The sequence below is a fragment of the Cryptotermes secundus genome, unplaced genomic scaffold (genome assembly GCF_002891405.2).
Source record: "Cryptotermes secundus unplaced genomic scaffold, Csec_1.0 scaffold395, whole genome shotgun sequence".
NCBI lineage: Eukaryota > Metazoa > Arthropoda > Insecta > Blattodea > Kalotermitidae > Cryptotermes > Cryptotermes secundus.
Genome location: NW_019742967.1, coordinates 1481010 through 1502522, shown reverse-complemented (window position 1 = coordinate 1502522; position 21513 = coordinate 1481010). Strand labels below are relative to the sequence as shown.

Sequence of the window (21513 nt, the reverse complement as noted above, 5' to 3'; positions counted from 1 at the left end):
TAGTAGTAGTCTATTATTATCATTATTTTTCTTTAATCGAAATTTCCCATGGTTAATTTCCTATATTTCTGCTTTCTGCATTACATACTTTATTTCTATTTAAAGCAGAGTGGTAACTATATGCACCACCGGTTGTAACATTACAAAAGTCCGCATTCTGCCCACACAATGTATTTATATGTTTCATATGATTATGACAATAAACAGCGATTATTTACCCAAACAGCATTAACCGGTTCAGCGTTGTTATGGAGACGGACTGTGTTTCCTATGAGGTACGGACTCAAATCCTAAATAGGCCTTTGCTCGCTAAACACTTCTGCAATGATATATAAAGGTGATTGCGAATAAGACAGTGCAAAGAATTTCAGAGTTGTCCCCTCCCTCGGATTTCACAGAAACCACTGAATCCTGGACCTATGTTAACTTCTTGGATGCAGATTTCTCGATCTTTGAATTCTGGTTGCAGATACGTAAGGAAAATGAACTTCCAACCCAACGGGCCCATAAGAGAGCTATGTGTGGAACCCATTGATCAGAACTCCGTTAACGTGCGTGAGCAGATGAGACAAGAATACAAGACGGAGCAAGGCGACATAAATACGAGTATTAACAAAGCAAGAAGAGAAACAGAGAAGATACAACAAATTGAATTTCTGCATTTTGCATTATGAATGTGATGGGAAAATATGTCAAATAACACCAATAACTAAAGAGCATTATTATCATCTTATCACTGGCAGAAGCTATTCATGTCTCACGAGTTGTCCTGACAATTGCAGCTACAATACAGATAAGTCCTGCTCTCCGGCTTATGGACTCGTCACTTTCAGCTTCTTCCCCCTACCTGCTGGTTATATTTCCAGGCCTAATCTGCCCGTCCCACGCTTCCCTTAAGGCCACTCATGGCGGATAACAACTAAATCTTGCCTCCCCCAGAACTCTGCCGAAGAAGCCTCGTTAGCAAAAGCGAGGTCTGGTTTTGATTTCAGTTTTGTTGGCTAGCGGTTGCAGCAGTGCCCTCTGACCTGCACACGTCAGCAGTAAGCCAGCTGCGGTCGTGTTCCACAAGTAACGAACTTCAATTCGAAGCCACTGAATCTGATAAGACGCGGTCAAGGACGTCCGATAGCACGTGCTTGGAGATATCTCCCCTTGGGTGCCTTGACAGTATCGAGCCACAACACGCAATATATCACACCGTTCGTAACCCTTTCAGTGCTCAGTCTAATTTAGATCTAACAGGCCGTCTTTTGTTTATTTCTGTTATTGAGTAACCACAAATAGAACTCTTCCAAGAGACACAAGAACATTGTTTTATCAGGGAGATATGTCGTTCATAACATGAGAAGTTTTGCTGGACCACAGCACATGCGACTGTCCAAATAATGTTGCATATTACGATGCGGCGTTCTATAAAATCTTCTGGATAATTAGCAGGACTTTGTGATTGGGGGATCCGCCCATGGAGAAGCTCCTACGCAAAAGAACATGCTCAGAGTCGGGTTCGAACGGAAACGTAAGCGATCCCGGGTTCGCTGCAACCGTAACTTTTCTCCTGGGGTCCTGTCTTATTGCTCCTTGCACCTGATTCTCCCACACATTTATCTCTCCATAGATCTATTTCACTCTCCTTTGCATTGCAAAGTGTCCTTACGCCCCGCCCCATTCCTTGTGTCGTTCATAACTGATTGAGTTTCATGTTTTAAATTTACACTCGGAGAATCACTGTATAAAAATGTTACTGCCAACGGTCAGTCGGCCAGTCTGTCTTGCTGTCAAACACCATCTGGGGTTCCAGACCATCATCTACACAATATTTAAAAACTCAGTCCGCACTTCACAGGAAACACATTACGTCTCCATAACAAAGCCCAACCGGTTAATGCTGTTCAGGAAAACAGCCGCTGTTCACTGTGAGAACCATACGGAACACATAAATACACTGCGTGGGCAGAATGCAGACTTACTGAATATTAAGGCAGGTGGTACATATAATTACCACTGTGCTTTTAAGGGTTAAGAAGAGGCGTTTTTCTTATTTTCCATAGAAATGTATGTATGCAGACGAAGGGTCCTGGAGTCCGCCACTGCCGAAGGCTAGCAGCTGACCAGGACATGCGCGAACTAGGCACTTCCTCAACAACATCCGGCCAAGATGTTTACACAAATATCTTGGAAACATAAAAAAGCGCCTTATCGGAAACGGGACTTGGTTAATGTACAACACGTGTTCTCTCTCCAGGGACTACATGAAACGTGGTCCCATGAACAGATGTATACTGAACCGAATAATGCATGGAAATAATGTTTCGGATGTACCTGCTGCCACCTTCTTCAGGGTGGAGGTGATACTTTTCTGTGACAGAACTTAAAGGATAAGCAGAGACAAGACAAATAGACCGATGATGACGAAATATTTAACTCAACGTCAAGGCACAGAGGTTACCAGTTAGCAGATATAATATCTGTGTTAGGCCTATTTTGTATGCGTTTGGAACATGGCCTCTCAGACTAAGGGGAAGGTGTTTGAGGCCAGGGTTGTGAGGAGAATGTTNGGGGGGGGGGAAGACAGGACACCATTATGGTGGTCAACTCGAGGAGGATAAGATGGGTGAGCATGGAGCACGCATAGGAGCTAGCTGTTAGACGTGTAAGCATGTGGACTGGATCCATGTGGCTCAGAATAGGGCCCAGTGGCGGGCTCTTCTGAACAGGGTTCCGTAAAAAGCGAGAACTTTGACCAGCCCAGCGACTGTTGGCATCTCATGGACTGCCCCACGACGTTAGATGTTACGTATGGAATCCACAGTTAACATTTCAGAAGGTAACGTCACAATTCTAAACAGATTCGCAACGACAAGCTTTGGAGCCACTGCTACGTCAGCATGGCACCTGTGGAAAGGGGAGCGGCGTAGGGACGCGGTAAGGTGGAGGACGGGGAGAAAGGGAGTACAGGAGAGTTCATGACTGAACTGCGGGACGTGACGTGAATCGATCGCGAAACCTGTCAGCTGGGGGGGGGGACATGACCCCACTACTGACGTTCCGTGGTGAGCTGTTTCAGTTCAGACACAACCTACATGGGGCAAGGCACACACCAACTTTATTTCCACAGTTCATTTTCAGTTTATTTATATTTAAAAATGATTTAGAACAAATTGTGAAAAATACTTCTACCCTTTTACCATTTTTTTCTTACAAAAAGATATCACTATTCCTGACATAAGAAATAAGACACAAAACAGTCTGGATCTTCCTGTTGCACGTCCACAAGGAAACACAGTCATTATGTACAGTCAGAGACAGAAGTATCACAATAGGTAAAGTTAACTCAATTGCAAACCAATCTTTATTACAAGGTCCTAACAACCAATTTGAGAGAGTGGTTCTATGAGTGTTGATGAGTGTCCTCACACCCACCTAAGCATAGCGGCAGTGATCAGAACTTCAGCAATATAAAAAGAAAGTGGCGCGGTGGTGTGTCCCCAGACCGACAGAGTCCCGCACACCGCGAGCGCACCGGAACCCGGCAACGTGTGCAACAGCTTACAATCACATCCAACGCGTAATGTTATGAACATGAATCTCATGTCCCAACGTTAATGGTCACTCCTGTATCAGCGCATGGAAATGACACGACAGACCGAACTGATAACTATGCGCAAAGAATTGTTTTAGTCCGATAACGTCAACTCCCTGATAATGGAGAAGGAAACGGTCTCCGAAACGTCGAATACTAACTCCACATGGACAAGGCTGATAGCACGAGAGATTTCACAGCATACAATCGCAAAGAGAAACTCAGATTATGTATATTTTATATTTATGCATTTGTTGTTTATGCAAGGAAGCTCTCGGCAGCCCGCACTGTGTAGCTCAACGGCAATGAGCAGTGAATACTGAATTTGAAATTAAAAATGCAGACATTTATCTGGGGTGTCTGAGGAAGACCACGAACAATGTGAGTGAAGAGGGTGATCCTCTGGGCCGAGATTTGAATATGGGACCTCTCGACCTCAGAGTTCGATGCAAGTTAAACTTTCGGCATGCGTTACATAAGCATAAAGTGGCTGCACAGAGAAATGCGGTATTGTTGGGCAGGGGCCACCTTCAAACGTTACATTGTTGCGTCACACACAGCTGCAGGGCGCAGCACAACTCGCTTGCGTATGTGACGCCGTGTAGGCACATGCTGGGTTCAGTTTAAGGACGTTTCCTGAAGTTCCGATCAGCCGAAACTACTTTGCTACACAGACAGAGGCAAGTCACTGTCTCTACATATCTGGAAGGAACAAATTGTCTTATCATCGCTACAGAAATGCGCTTTGCACGTAAAACTAACCCCATCACCAGACTCAGTCACTAGAGATCGCGCGTAATTCCTGGAGAAACAGACACAGGCACTAACTGACACATTAAGTAATCTTAACACTTAATTTGCATGGAGAGGCGCGTCACCCTTACAGTGGGTGGCGTCTGTTCCACAGGGAGCACAGAGCATGGTCGGCCCCACTGGACGGCACACAGAGCCCTTGCAAGCAACCGCCCTTCGTACGGCGCGCGTGACGGACACACAATTTCCTCTCATCTGATAACCTTCACAGTTGATAGACCGTCATTTAATATCCTATGATTAAATAAATTAATACATTTACAATTGTGCGTGTTGGTAATGCTGCTTGAATGTGCGTTCACTTTAGAATTCGCTAGATGGCAGGAAAACGGTTTAAACCATTGTACCACCCGCCTCACAATAAACAGCATTAACCGGGTGCACTTCCTAATGGAGACACGGCGTTTTCTGTCAGGTTAAAAATTTCTTCAGGGATTAAATAAATAAAGAAATAAAACCAAATTTAAAGAGATGGATAATCTGTACATTCAGACCCATAAAGATACTTGACGTGACGAAAGGCAATACCAAAATGACAAAAATAGCTAATATTTGTATTACATCTTGTGACTGGCAAAGACCCGTGCGAGGGTGTTCAGGTCCCGTGGTAGGGACACTAACAACTTCTGCCGTGGGGACTTGCTGCCAAATGAGTATGGCTTCTATAGGCTGCTCTGGAAAACGGAAAGTTATGCTTATTAATATTGCAAAACACCGACAAGAACATTCGAGACGTAAATTATTGTTATACTGCGCCTAGATCTGGGGAGGGGCTGTTTCGATATGCCCACTTTTTTACGGGTTTGCTAAATTTGGATTCTACTGGTATCAACTCGTAGAAAATGGAGTGTCCATTTCAGGAACTAAACACCGACGCCCATATCCGCATCGCATTTTGGAAAATGAAGTTTATTTTTACATGCTGTTAAGTATACGTTTTGTTAACTTCTTATCTGCTGAAAAAATTTCTGATCCAATAGCTTCGAGCGGAAGAGATACTGTTTAACAGTGTAGCAAAGGGCAAATATAAATTCACATACATTTCGAAATCTGAAATACTGCAGCGTACTGGGGCCAACCTAGGGTTGTCAGGGCACAGTCGTCCCTAGGGCAGGGACAGCGTGGCGCCGCACCAGGGCCTGAAATTCTTCTTGCGCACCGCCCAAACTTCGGAAGAGGCAGTTCCTGTGCCCCCGGCAGCGACGTGCACCAGGAAACGGGAGTCCGCTACGGGCTTCAGAGCAGGGCGCGTAACAAACCCTTAGAATTAAAATAAGTTAATTTAATTATATTCTACATTTTAAATTATTTTACATTCAGACCGTTTCCTTTTGCTTGGCGGTTCCTTTCGGTTCTCGAATTCGCGCTGACACTGCTTTCGGAAGGGTGCGCAACCAGCGAAATGTGACGCGTGTGGACCCCTTGCAGACGGCGCCCTTATGACGCCAGGCGTTCAGAATTTAGACATAAAATCTGTGAAGACGTGCAGCTCCGTGCGCTTGGAAATTAACTGTAACATTTGCTCTTAGTCCAAAGTAAAGCAAGTCTCATCGCAAGTACAAATGCTGTGCTCTGCACATGCGCAGTGTTGCTTTCAAGGGCTCACCTGGACGGATAAAAGGGGGGGGGGGCCTCACCCAGTGGTAGGCAGCACCATTTTGGGTGTGAAGAGCATTCTTATGTATGTATTGCAGCTGTTGGACAGAAGAATTCAGCCTGATTTTGATGAACGAAATTGACATGAGCCGTGTACAACATTAAATTAAACTTCCGCACTCACAGCAATGTCCACGGTTTGTTCCTAATTCAGGAGCTCGTCATAACACACATTAATTTAAATTAGAAATCAGAATCAAAGTTTTTACTAAAATAATATCACAATACTCGTTTTCTCTTACGCTTCATCAAGGAGTCGGGCACGTCGCGATGGTTGAAGGCGCACTTGTGGCGTGTAGCGCCCTCTGCCACCACATAAATTACGTATATCATTTAGAGAGATTAAATAACTTATGAGGGGAGCTTCTGTGCTGGACGGACGGATTCTGATCTGGACGGCAGTACTGTGCCCACCACCCCTCCCCCTCCTACGAACAGCCACATCTGTCCACCACCATCCCTGGCAGCAGACCGTATATGATGTTGTACTCGTTGTCAAAGTAAAGCATGGAGATGGGCGACATCTTGCGCGGGGCGCAGCAGGGCCCGGCTGTCCCTGACGGGTTGGCAAGGGCCACGATGTGTGTGTGCGGATACTTCTGAAGGAACACGTAGGGACACTCCCCCGAGCAATAGTTGGCCTCGTATTTCTTGGGAGCGATAATCCAGTCCCAACCGAACTCCTCGAAGTCCACCGTCAGAGGATATCGACAGCAGCGCTTCTCCTCCGACGTTTCGTCGCAGTTCAGGCCGATAGTGCGCTTCGTCCTGTGTTTCCTGCCGTCCGCTGTATACAGCTCAACAAATGGAACCTGCACAGAACGGAAATCATTACATTGGCTGTAAAGGAAACTGTCCCTTCAGACCTGCGTGACCTGTCCCGTCACACCTTAGCCTATTTACTGACACCGTATCAACTGCATAATACAGAAAACCTAAATGATACGATGATCATCACACAATTAAGGTCTTATATTGCAGACAGGACTCGAACAGGGGTTGTTCTGATTTGGATGACCAGTAATACAGACATATGGCATAGCAAGCGACTTTCAGAGCAGAATTTTTCTTCAGAATATGATAGCCGTTCAAGAGACCCTCTGCCTTTTATGGAGCCAAAGGTTCATCGCCGCATTCACAAGAGCCCGCCACTGGGCCCTAACCGGACAGCACAGACAGCCACACGTTGCTTCACTATGAGCCGCGCGTGTGCGGATGTCGTAACCGTTTCGCGTGCAGACGCGCGCCGTCGCTCCGGTGGCGCGCTTCTTATCTGCAGCGCATTCCACATGTTAGTCCCGCCAGAACGGCAGGAAACTTTCTCAAAAAATGGAATCCAGACTACTTTTACCCAGTGAGCGCGAGAGGAGGCTGGCAGTATCGCGTGTTGCCTGCACACAGGAGGACGCGCAGCGGCTGTGTTCGTTCTCAAGCCCTTCTTCTACCGGTACAAAATGCCATTACACTTTCCATTTTTCTGTTTTCATCGTGACGGGCTATTTCTGGACTTCATCAACATTTTCCTTTTATAGACAACAGTGAAACACGTGACGGCGCCGTCACTACCTGAACTACACGGCGTCAAGTGACAGGATGAAGGTGGTGAGCTGATTTAGATGGCATCCTGACATTTGTCTAGAGGGACTCAGGAAAACCACGGAACACTTGAGTTCCGAACCGAATACGAGTCTGGACACAGAAACTACGGAACACTCGTACAGAATGGTTCGCGTTCCCGGGGTGACTGTACCACAACCTGCCCTTTGCCCTCCCGCTATCAGCGTAATGGCCGCCACGTGCGTCCACTCAAAGGCACAACACGCTGTAGATAACATTTTATGGCGATAAATAAACATTCGATTTTGTTCCTACAATTTGAAATTCTAATCGATACCTGGGTCTTCGTTTCTTTCAGGGCTTCATATCAGTTGCTTGAGTTGCAGCCATGGCGTTCAGTTGGCGAGGGGCACCTGACTTCTCGAGAACTGGACCGCGTGCTGTCACTGTCGCAGGGGGAGACCGCCAGCTTCTGAGGGAGGTAGGCCACCACCTCTCCCCCTCCCCTTCCGTCTCTCTGTCTAAATCCTGTTGTTCCCCTATGCCCTCCGCCTTCCACCTCTCCCTACCCACTTTGCACCCACCTGGGAATCAACGGCTCTCTTGCCTCCACGTCAGAGGATGACAGCCGGTTAGGAAAGTACACACAATTGAGCCCATGAACCTGACAGTCGCTCAGCTACCCAATATGCGGCCCAGTACACTCACCAGGGCGCCATTGTCCTCCTCGTGATCTGTGACGACAATCTGCCGGTCGCTCTCGTCGGCTGCATGCAGAACTATCCCGTGATTTTCCTTAGGATTCTCGAACCATCTGGAAAGCAACTCTTCGACATTCAGGGATACCCAGCCACCTTCGCCTGACGGGCGTCGAACCAATGACTTGGCTTCTATCTTCATGATCGGAGACTCGAGCGACGAGCTGGCTCCCCGGAGCACCTTCATCACACTCACGTTCACCTGGAGCAAGAAGTAAGTGAGTGAGTGAGTGAGTGAGTGAGTGAGGCTCTGAGGGTGGACCTCGCAGCGCACATCTCGAGCCGCTAGGCCCTAGCCTCTGACTCGTGCAAGGTCCAACCAGTAACCACGTGGACCTCTCGCCGTCCGCTGCAACCTCCTCCCCAAAATACACCAACCCTGAAGACAGAAACTGCAATGCATTGCCAGGTGACTGGCTTGCCCGTGGCGTTAGTGAAAACACTGACGGTCATGTGACCAGCAAGAAATGCCTATAGTTACGTAGAAACAATTACCAGGGGCACGGACCATCCTGCATCTCCCCCTCCGCCACCGCCTCCGCCGCCGTCGTAGCCGCCTCCCGGTGATTCTGGCGCCGGGGCGTCGGCCAGACCCTCGTGACTGGTCTTCGAGCCTTGCCTATGCGTCGTGCCCCTGAGGTACATCCACAGGTGGGCCTTCAGGACCTTGTTCCGCATGACCTTCTCCGAGAAGCGGAAGAATTGGACGTCTTGACCCTTCGGTCCATGGCGCAGCTTGGGGTCTGCAACAGGGGGCCCCTCAAGTAAGTACAACGTGAGAGTGTGAACTGGATTCAACTGGCTCAGAAGAAGTATCTTGTCAACGGCATGACTGGGCGAGGCACTGTCAGGTTCCCAACGGCGACTAGTCCCTAGCCTGAGCCAGTGCAATCCACTCCACATCGTTAAGTACTCTTTGTAGCCCTGCGTTTCCATAACTTGTACTATTCGCCAAGTATAACTAGAATGATCAAATCAAGGAGGGTGAGAGGGGCATGACATGCAGCACGAATGGGGAGAAGAAGAACGTATGTAGGATATTGATAGGTAAGCCAGAAGGGAAGAGACCACTAGGAAAACCAAGACGTAGGAGAGTGGATAATATTAAAATGGATCTTAGGATGGGGTGATATGGTCTGAATTGATCTAGCTCAGGATGGGGACCAGTGGGGAGCTCTTGTGAACACGGTAATGAACCTTCGGAGTCCATAAAATGCTGGTAAGTTCTTGAGTAGCTGCACAATTGGCGGCTTCTCTAGGAGGGTTTAGCTCCATGAAGTTAGTCAGTCAGTTAGCCCTGCATTTCGGAGTCTGAATGCAAGCTACATACCCAGCCCACACCATCATCCTGCGCCCTGCAGCGCCCCAGCTTGCAGTTCTGTATAGCTCAGCTTTTCGGGTTTATGCCTGACGAAATGTAAGCGGTGTTTTTTACGGTGTGATCCAATGCGCATTTCAAGGACAACCCCTCATTAATTCGGGCCCCCCTTACCTGCATTAAATCCCTTTAGGTGGATTTTAAAAATACCTGACGTCTCCGTGGCGATTAAATATTCAAGCGTGACAAAAAACGTTCCCCTCTTTTATCTTCACCCGTCCGCCGGCTTAACCCCTTGCGAGCAGTTCGGTGCAACAGTGGCTCAAGTCGGAGCAGGGCCATTGCGTAAACTGCGTCTGAAATCTCTTCGGACGTGCATCATCCTTTCAGAGTGACGTAGAGCGTTACGTCATCACTCTGCCTCATACTAACGCTGCCTACTCGAGGTACTGCCAGAGATGTTTCAGACAGACAAAAGATGGGAATTCATATACTTCTGGCATAGCTATGAGGGTGTGTGGCAGACGCGGAGGTATATCTCCAAGTATTCTTGGCCTCGACACTGGATGGGGGTGTATGGTCAGCTTCATTGTCAGTCCGGTGGGCTCAAAACTGTCCCGGACACGGTACTGTGAGGCCTCGAGCGCCGGACAACTGTGACTGCCTTGCATAAAGACGTCTATCAGCGGGAACCTCGACCGGTCGGCTGGGTGCGACGAGACGTTTCGGAAATAACAACTTCCACTACATGACTGTGGGAATAGACTTCTCGGGCAAGGTGGAGCTGTGTGCCTACCGCGGTGGGGCAGAACGCCCGGCGAGACGACAGCGTCCGTGAGACAAATGCTCAGTGTTACAGCACCCCCCCCCCTTGAATTGCTCAAGTTGCGCTTGCAGCCCCGGCAGTCACGTAAGGCTTCAACACTTTCAAGTGCGGTGGTAACTACATGCACCACCTCTCTGCATTCTGTCCACACAGTGTGTTTACATTTCTCCCACTTCGCGCAATGGGCAGCACTGACCGACTTGTGTTTGTGGTGGAGAAGCAGTGTGTTTTCTGCGAGGTAGCATCTGGAGCCATTGGCGCCATACCCGTGCGCTCTTGTACCTGATGTTGTGACACCGTACAGACTGCCCCACGGCCTGCACAATGAGTGCCTCCGCACCGGGACCTTCCGAGCGGGTGCGCGTAGCGGTACCTTTGTCGCGCCATCCTAAATGACTATCTCATCGTTTTCCTCAGCCTCTTCAGCCAAATCCTGGGATAGTATCTTGAGTAGGCCACGATCACTTGCTTCTAGCATTTATGTTCTGTTCGTAAAGGGACGCTGGCGTGCCCTATCGAGAAGAGTGCGCTCGTCTAGTCGAGAAGCATCGTCCTTTTACGGAACGCGACCGTTCATTGCCGTATGCACAAAAGACTCATTGGGCGCATGAAATCCACTACACCGCAGCCACTGTACCCCTGCGGAAAGGGCCCCGTACCCATTGCATAATGGGCTTTTTGGGCCCCAGAGACGGTTTGGAGAACAGAAATAATCCTTGCCCTTGCCCCGGCTCCTATTTCATCCAGCCCGTTGCCTAGTCACTATACTGACTGAGCTATTCCGGCATCAAGCCCCCCTCCCGCGTGAAGAGGTACATCTCGGAGCGCCCTGCTCCCGCTCTGTATGGCTCTCACGTGGTCCCACAAACACCGTCATCAGTTTCTGTCCAGCTTGTTGCAACAAGAGCGGCACAAGGGCGCCCGCGCTTCTCTTCCAGAACTAACGCAACTGACCTACATTCAAGTGGGAGACCTTGCCGTGACGTCACGTCAGGACTGCATCCCAGTCCGGCCGCAGTAGCGGGGATGCGTGTGGCCACTTCGAATCTTGGATCGGGCAGTTCTCGTCCTCTACGCAGTGCAGATGCATCTCATGGGACGAGCCGTCAAACCACTTCGGGACAGGACGGGACCAATGCTCGTTGTGAAGTGCGCACAGACGCGCGCGCAATGGCGGCGTGTGTACCGAACCCGATTATTTTGACGATGCTGTATTACTGACACATTCTAGTCGGCCCACACGGTGGGCTTCCACGCGCCGTCCTGGGGTGTGAAGCCGAGCGACACACTCCGTACGGAACCAACTGCAACGTACAGCCCAGCGATAACGAGTATCAAACAGGTCTCCATTTATTAACGATAATATCAATTTTGGGTCTTAAACTTCGGAGAAGCAATTGCAAGGAATTATTCTTTGGCTGCACGCCACTGATCCCTGCAAGGGCCAGGTACCCAATCAGCACTAAGAACTGCGGAGTATTGGTCTTAATGATGACCAATGACCTTTCCCAACAGAAGAATGCACCGGACTGCTGCAATTGCCACTGCATCAGGGGTCACAAGGGGTCAGGGCAATGTGCTTGATCACACAGCTTGTTTCCAAGTGGCCGTGAATGCGGGATCGGCTCAGCTGTGCATGCAAACAAACATGGACACACACTCACTTCTGCCTGCGTCACTTTCTGAAAACGGGGCCCAACTTACGCAAGCCGCCTCACACTCATCCCTACCTAGACAACTCAGGACAGAGAAAATAATATCTCAAAATATAATCATAATTCTTGGTGTTAATACACGGAATATTCCCTACTTTTCCAAATTATTTTTTTTCGAAAGATTTGGAGCGGGGCAGATGCCTGGCTTGCCCTCCCCCTCCAACGCCGCAGACGCCCCATGTGTACTTGGGGCGCACAAAGCCGCACCCCCTCCCCCGGGCTGCAGATGATGCGAAGATACTGCAAGAGCAGTCGCGGACAGCCGACACGAGGTGGTCCTATAGACTGGGAGTCTGCAGAGGGTAATAACCGCTCACCGTAAGAAACGAACATGTTACGAAATGGAACGACATAAGCAACACGATCAGATGGGCTAGGCTGCAGAGTGGTTTCGTCTGGCTCGCAAGGGGGTCCAGTGGCGAGTTGTAGTGAACTTTATGTTCCATAAAAGACCGGCTGAGTAACTGTCAGTTTCCCAAGAAGTCCTGCGCTTCAGCTGCACGGATGGGCGCGCGTTGCGCCGCCGCTTGTACGGCGACTGGATACAGAAGCACTCGGCCAAGTGAGCGCGTGAGAGTGACTACGAGGGCAAGCAATCAGGCACTTCACCCACATAGGAACGAGGTGTGTCCAGACGCAGCGTGCAACGCGATGACACGACTATACTCTGTCGCAAACATCTCTCAGTTTCAAAGTTATTTACCGATAAAAATATGTTATTGATCTCGTGGAGGCAGACACCAAACTGTGCAGCCATAGGAGGTTCATGTGGAAGAAACAGGAAGTTCTTTCCGTTATGATATAACCTCAGAGATGTCTGGGACAGAGCGTAATCTCGTGTTCTCCAGAAACTCGCTACCCGAAACACGACTCTTTCAGAACGTCGACATGAGTAACAGTGACCAAGCCAAGTTTGCTGCCTTGTCACAAACATTTACTTGAAACTGGTTCTCAATACCGCACGGACTGGACACGAACCCAGTTCCTTCCGCGTAAGTACCGTCCTGTTGCGAGGCTCCCAGTTGCATTAATCCTTCAAGAGAAACATTTTCATGAAAATCTGCTACGTTATCGCTGGAAACCCCGGTTCTGGAAACTTTTGCGACGAAATATTATTTTCGCGAAAATTTTTAACCTTATTATTATCTCATGGCCAAAGATTTCAACTTTGGAAACTCCTGGCGTCGAACCCGTTTGTGCTGACAAACAAATTGAATAGCGCTGACAGATCGTCTTGTGGGGTGCAGCTGACCCGTGTCCAGAGCAGAGGTCATCTGGGACAAAGACAGGGAGCCAGAAGTATCACATCTAAATATACGCTGCTTCAATAAGTGATACACATGCCAGAGCAAATTCTAAGTCTCAAAATTTATCACCCCTTTGAGGCTTAGTGGTTACTATATGTACCACTTCCTTTAACATTAAATAAACTCTGCATTCCGCCCACAGAGTGTAGCTACTCTCTGTGTTCCGTATGGTTCTCACAGTAAACAGCGACTGTTTCCCTAAACAGCATTAACCGGTTGGGCTTTGTTATGGAGACGTAATGTGTTTCCTGTTAGGTACGGACTGAATTGCTATATATCCTACCCACACAGTGTATTTGTATGTTCCATATGGTTCTCACAGTAAACAGCGACTGTTTCCCCAAACAGCATTAACCGGTTGGGCTTAGTAGCGGATACGGAGTGTTTTTTCTGCAAGGCAGCAACACAACCATTCAGGCCGGTGAAAGTCAACCGACGTTTCGGGGAAACATCACTGTCAAAGAGTACGCCAAGTAATAAACCAACATAGAACAAGCAGGCAGCAAAAGTTGTCCCCTACATGACTTCACTTCCCTTTCATAACTGCATCTTTGGATATACTGCTCTTTAGCTACGTGTATGTTGGGTAGCTACACGTTTACACACAAAACACTAATTTTGCATGCAAATAAAATATGAAAGTCACACAGCGGAAGAACCTGTACTGGGCCCTAAGGATGGAGGCGAAATATTCCTCCGAAACTTCCAACGGACTACATGACGTTGAATCCCAAATTCGAGTATGGTTGTGTGAGACCGCGCCTCTGTAGCGGTCCAGTTCGAGTGACTCACGGGTCATAGCAATTGCTGTGGTCGACGATACAGGCGCCAGGTCTGTGGTTCGAATCTCCGCATTTTTATATGAATACAATTTCCTCTGCGGGAGAGGTCACGTCACTTGACAACGTGCCAAACGACGGCTCAAGGTCACTGTGTAATGGTCAGTACCTCCATCGGTACCAGCTCGGCACACAATGCTGAATTTGAAACAATGGCGTTAAACCCCTCTATAGCATAGTAGTAACTATATGGACCGCCTGTTTTAACATTAAAGAACAATACATTCTGCCCACGCAGTATATTTATGTGTTCCGTATGTTTGTCACAACAAACAGCGGCTGTTTCCCTAAACAGCATTAACCGGCTGGGCTTTGTTATGGAGACGGAGTGTGTTTCCTGTGAGGTACGGACTGAGTTTATGTATATTATTTAAACTTCAGTACCTCTACTGCCCTGTACATCTTCATGGCGTGATGCTTAATTAAGCACAGGCACAAGTCTAAGTTCATGCCTTGTAATAGTACGTAGGGTCTGAGGTTCACACGGAGGTGACTGACGCCGTAGAGTCTATTAGGTGGTTAGAAATTCTCGGAGGAACCTGCAGGCTAGAAGAGTAAATCGCGCGGCGATACAGAGGGACGGATACAGGAGACCCTGTTTCCTCTTCTACCCTGCAGGTCCCTTCAAGATTCTGGTAACAATCTACCACACTACACGGCATTACAACGCGCACGACACGCAAGTGCCGGTCAGGCCGGCTCCTCACCGGGTTACAAGTGCAGCCTACGATGCACTTTTTTATGCTGTGTGTCAAGGTTTCTTCTTAAACTGTGCGTGCGTGAGCTGTCCTCCGCTCTGCTCATCTCTCTCCTTCTTTCGGCACTGTTCCATCTTATTTCTTATCCTTCCTTACGAAATGTTGCAGTGATGCTGTTTCCGCCATAAATGCACCAATTGGCGGGGGGAGGGGGGACTTCGTGTGGCGCTGTGTACCCTGTTTCGTGCAGTGTGGGCTTGGGAACAGCGGACAAAAGTCATGTCTGTGTCCTACCTCCGAACCCATTCTGTTTCGACAACTACGCCCGTTCCTACACAAATGAAGAGATGTGATCAAAACGTACTTCACACCAGGTCTGCCAACCTTGTTGCGTCAGAATATAAACAGTGCAACGTACAATTTTCCTACTGGACAGCAAAGAGATTTGTTTGAGTTGGAATCTTTTTCGGTTTGTTTTGCAACATTGCCGGAGTCTACACTAGTATATGACGTTGAATGGTGGGCTGAATGATGAATAATAAATTCGAAAGTATTTGGAAGGAACTGGTTGTGGCTTAATGGAGATTACTATCCTAGCAGTTGCCTGGAAAGACTGAGGAAAACATGAATTGAATGGCGGTTTTGGAGTTTCACGTGTTGGGCCCAGAATAGGTCCAGATTCCCTCGTCCAATGAGACCTGAAGGGTCATTACCGCTGCATCCTATCCAGAGCCAGACGAAACCAGTCCACAACTCCACATGTCATTTCTGTAAACATTCAGTTCGATGTTAACGTTCCATCTACGCTTGGGGTTTCAGCCATAGCGTTGCATGTGTGTGCTACATGTCCTGCCCACCTTGGCCAAGAGCACAAATTACGAAGCGGCGAGTCCTACAGCGAGAGACCCGTGCAACATGAAGTCGCCCTGATTCTCACCGTCGTCACGTACGGAAGTAGAACAGTTCGGTGTGCGCCCGGACAAATGGCCGATCTCAATTGACATGAACGGAAAATTTTGCGACCTTGAGGATATTTTCAGGCTCCGTGGGCTTACTGAAGTCTTTCAGTATCGATTGTCATTCCGGACACGAGGCACACTCTCAGATCGCCTGTTACGTGAGCGGGTGAACGCATTCATGACGGCTTCCTCAATTCGAGCCGGTTGGGGCAGCGGTAAAGGTCGAGACTCCTATTCTGAATGGCGTTTATGGTGTTTTCCTCAGTCCCCTCAGCCGTATTCTGGTAAAGCGCCGTTTTCAGTTCTTCAGTCATCCAACATTCGACGCGCAGCGCCATGATACACCCACCCCACAGCCGTCACGCGGTGCCCGGCACTATTACAGACCGTCCTGGATTTGCTGTCTCTCTATGCGACTGGAGGGACACTACACACAAAATGACTGTCTCCTCTCTGATTCTCATCCATCACGGCCTCACATTCTAGAGGTCCTGGGTTCAAATCTTCATCTGCCGACAGGATACAGTGAGATTTTTCATGGTTTTCTTCTGTCCGTATGCAAAAATTCTATGAAAGTATGCGAAATTAGACAACGAAACCTCCTTCCACAAAATTCCCAGTTCAAAATTAAGTTATCCTCTGACCACTGGACGCCATATAGTCTGAGCTAACGACGGCGTCGTTAAATAAGCCATAAAGTGAACAATAGCCGCAATTCATGACGACGTTCTCGTGTAACCCCTGCAGCTCAATAACCCGCAGAGCGCTGTCTCAATCCGGGCAGAAGCACACAAAACACGCGGAAGTAATCCATACGACGGGCAACCAAACCACTTCCGGTTGGTCACGTTGCAGACATGAAACGTCGTAACTGGCGACGTTGCTCGAGACGCCGCGATGGGGGGGAGGCGAGGGACAGAGACCTGGGGACCACGAGCAGTATCTTTCGACACTGCGCAGCGGGGTGTGACACGGACGCGGGGAAGCACTGCCGTCTTGTCAAGACGGCAGTCGCCGAGCTGCTGAAGAACTGCACCGCCGTTTCGGCTTACGCAGTCAGCTGTTCACAGCAGCCCGCCATTGCTCTCTCCAGTCCACACTGCCATACAGTATTTCCCTCACATCTATGTCTAGGTCTTCGGAGAGGTGTCTTACATTTAGGTTATCCGAAAAACAAAATTTTACGCATGTCTCATTCGTGCTACATGCCTCACCCATGTCACCCCCATTGATGTGATCACCCTAACGAATTTTGGTGAAGAGAACATATTATGAAGCTCCTCATTATGTAGTCCTCTCCATTCTCCTGTCACTTGCTCCCTCACAGGTCGAAATGTCCCCCCGGCACCTTGTTCTCAGCCACTCTGACTCTACGGCGCCGTGTTGGCGTCACTTTTTCGAGAAACATGCGTCTTCAGGACGCAAGAAGCAACGCACAAACAAAACCGCGTCTTGCTCAGCTGAAGATGGAACTTCTATCGGACTACATGCCAGGGGACAGTGCACGGTCTGNCCCCCCCCCCGCCCACTTAATTGCTGAAAGGAAAGGCCAGGCCAGTCTGTATACAGACATCCACCCGCACGGGCCACATGCGAGCCGGAAACTGCCGGGTTCGGCGACACCCTCACTGTTCTCTTTGGGAATCTGATGGTCGCCTAGCCATTTATGGAGAAAGCAAGTTTCTTTTCCATGTTCAAGGGACTGGACTATCCTGAGCCAACTGAATCCAAACCATACCATCCCATAAAAATCTTCCAAAATCCACTGTAGTACTACCCCTCCCTTCCCTTCATATCTCTACCTTACATCTTCCGTGGGTGCTACTTAATTTGGCCACCCTGGCAGCGCTACTGGTTGCACTCCCGATGGAGCTGCAGAGACACAGTTCGTGTTGCGCCCAACACTGCGTCCTGGCAACGGGATAGACAAGCTCACGAAGTGGTAACTATGTGTACCATCTACTGCGACATTCAGAAACTCTACGCTCTGCCCACACAGTGTATCTGTGTGTTCCGTGTGGGTCTCACAGTAAACAGCGACTGTTTCCCTAAACAGCATTAACCGGTTGGGCTTTGTAGCGGAGTCGTAATGCGTTTCCTGTGAGGTACGGACTGAATTGCTATATATTCTTCCCACAGAGCGTATCTGTGTTTTCCGCATGGTTCTCGCAGTAAACAGCGACTGTTTCCCTAAACAGCATTGACCGGTTTGGCTTTGTTATGGAGGCGTAATGTTTTTCGTAAAGTAGGAAATGGACTTTTATACATTATTCTGATGAACTAAAGGCTAGGTTGCCCCCCCCCCCGAAATGTAGCGTCTCTCACTACCCCTCCACTACTTTATCTCTCTCTCTCTCTCAAGGATAGAAATGTACATTTAGGCCTATTGACATATACGATGTTATGTGATGAAAAAAGATACCACAATGACACAAATAACTGAATAACGACATTCACATCTTATCACTGGCAGAAGGAAAAACAGGGACCCAGTACTGTTGTCCCGCGGCAGTTTTACTGACGACTGCAACTGGGCTCCGGCTTCAACGGAAAAAACAGTGGCACATCCGAGTTCTCGGTTCGGCCTCTCTGGCGGTCCGCTGAGAACTTGTTTACGGTTCCCTAACACGCGCGTCATTCTGCTGACTTCCGTATGTGCAGATGTAGTCACAGCGATAATTCTCGCAGTGGGACCGATCTATCTTGCATTTGTTTTATTTCATTGAGAGTGATAACTTCTGCCAAAAGTTTTAAAAAAATTCTATGGAGCCACCTATAGAGAACTGTTGGAACTAAATGATGAAAACATTATTTCGAGGCGAATGGGGTGTAGCAGTAACATTCTACACTCTAATTACGGAGGCGCTCGTTTCGAGTCTCGGCTAGGTCACCACGCACCCTGGATGAGTTCCTTCGTGGTTTCCCTCAGCCCCTCCAGAAAAGGCGAAATAGTGCCTGTACTGGGCCACGCCGACTCGCTTCCAAATGCTTTCCAATTCATCATTCATCTGTCATCCTACCATTCGAGGCCGTAAAGTAACCCACGATGACATGAGTCACGTCATGAAATTGGTGTAGCTTTACCCTGGAAATACAATGCGAGGTATTATTCAATATAAAAAATGCTTTATTTAGCAACCACGCGACTATGTGACTAAGGGCCCTGGAATGGCAGCCGGTGCCGTGGTCATGTTACATCATGCTGCATGCGCATCACAGAAACAGGAGAATTCGTATTGTCGAGATGTGCCCCACCAACGATGCAGACGAAAGAGCTGTTAAATTCTGCAATTTGCGTAAGGGCAGAACCCGTTCCGCGGGACAGCCCACACTCACTGGCGAACCGGTGCCTAGAAGCAAATCTGCGACTTGCCCCCGCAGTCATCAACATCTGAAGAACATGGAAGCTGAAGTTATCCTTTTGAAGCTTCAAATTCGTCTCAATAATAAATAAAAATTCAGTCCGTACCTCATAGGAAACACATTACGTCACCACTACAAAGCCCAACCGGTTAATGCTGTTTAGGGAAACAGTCGCTGTTTATTGTGAGAACCATATGGAACACACAGATACACTGTGTGAGCAGAATATATAGCAATTCAGTCCGTACCTCACAGGAAACACCTTACGTCTCCGCTACAGAGCCCAACCGGTTAATGCTGTTTAGGGACACAGTCGCTGTTTATTGTGAGAACCACATGGAACACACAGATACACCACTTGGGCAGAATGCAGAGTTTCTTAACGTTGAAAATAATGGTACATATAATTACCACTATAATTAAAGGGTGAAATAAAATGGCGACTACATGGCACTGCCTACAGACAGCACAGGATGGCCTTGTTCACACTCAGCGCCATAAAGTGTACACGAATTGTCGTCACATGGTACGTAGCAAACAGCGAATTGGAAGGGATGCGTAAGGAAGTTGCCGGGGACTACAGGAAAAAGAAATCAGCTCGTTCAGAATTGTAGGCGTCCGCATCAAGAATCAAACCCAGGATCTCATATATACGAAACAGGAGTGTTCTCCACTCGGCCGCAACGATGCATATCGACCTGACGCAGGGGTGGGGCCAACCGCCCAGACAGGAGAAGCCCCGCAAATGTCCGAATGAGAGTGGACACCGCCGTCACACTAAGTGCATAGGCGCACGCACGCACACAGCGAAGCAACTGGCGTGGTGCATTTTGGGGCTTCGAGTTAGTGTTGTTAGTGTCTGTCATTGCCTGACGTAAGTAAGGGTTTGGAAGCAAGCGGGCGTGTCTGCTTGGAGAGACTGAGGTTCAGGCAAGCACTGCAGTATCTCTACTGTTGATTTTCGGCCCAATGGGGAATGCAAAACTCTGTGTGCCCCGTCCGTTCTGGATTGAGCGTCTATTTACTTATTTCGTATCACATGACATGTTTTAGCAAATCCAAGATAAGGCATTAAATCCCCAAATTAACGTGAAAAGACACACAAAGTACAATGTCATGTTCACAGTAACACTTTGAAGTACGGTGGTAATTATATGTACCACGTGCTTTAACATTAAAATACTCATAACTCTGTCCACAGTGTATCTGTGTGTTCCCTATGGTTCTCACAATAAACAGCGACTGTTTCCCTAAACAGCATTAACCGGTTGGGCTTTGTAGCGGAGACGTAATGCGTTTCCTTTTCCTATGAGGTACGGGCTGAATTGCTATATATACTGCCCACAGTGTATCTGTGTGTTCCGTATGGTTCTCATAATAAACAGCGACTGTTTCCCTAAACAGCATTAACCGGTTGGGCTTTGTAGCGGAGACGTAATGCGTTTCCTTTTCCTATGAGGTACGGGCTGAATTGCTATATATACTGCCCACAGTGTATCTGTGTGTTCCGTATGGTTCTCATAATAAACAGCGACTGTTTCCCTAAACAGCATTAACCGGTTGGGCTTTGTAGCGGAGACGTAATGCGTTTCCTTTTCCTATGAGGTACGGGCTGAATTGCTATATATACTGCCCACAGTGTATCTGTGTGTTCCGTATGGTTCTCATAATAAACAGCGACTGTTTCCCTAAACAGCATTAACCGGTTGGGCTTTGTTATGGAGACGTAATGTGTTTCCTGTGAGGTACGGACCAATGCTTATACATTACGTCCACTGAGGCGGTTTCACACTACCCTTATCAGAAAGAGGATCTGGCGTCGCCTGGGAACCCTCTAATGAAATGATTCTCGTTCTCCCTTTCCCTCAACAAAATGTCATGACTAATTGACAATAGATTTTCCGTCAAGTGCAACAATATATATTTTGATCACTTAATTATCTCATCTGCCTTACATGTTTCGGTTCCAAGGAACCATCTTCAGAGGCATTTACAACAAACCATGAAAACACTGGCACAGCTCAACATTCACAATATGTAATTATTCGTGGAAACTATTACATATAGCGGAGTGTAAAGCACAACATTTCCCAGTATCTTGAATGCAGGTATAGCACTTGC

General features: G+C 48.2%; 1 protein-coding gene across 1 annotated transcript in view; it reads right to left on the bottom strand.

The window, feature by feature from the left end:
• Positions 1-3082: 3082 nt before the first annotated feature.
• Positions 3083-21513, bottom strand: part of LOC111873505 (growth/differentiation factor 8) — a 23566-nt gene continuing 5135 nt past the window's right edge. Inside the window, exons 2-4 of the mRNA XM_023868277.2 lie at positions 8863-9110; positions 8318-8569; positions 3083-6864 (exon numbers count right to left, since the gene is read on the bottom strand). Coding sequence (XP_023724045.1) covers positions 6481-6864; positions 8318-8569; positions 8863-9110 — 884 coding nt within the window. The 3' untranslated portion in view covers positions 3083-6480. The remainder of the gene's footprint in view (positions 6865-8317; positions 8570-8862; positions 9111-21513) is intronic.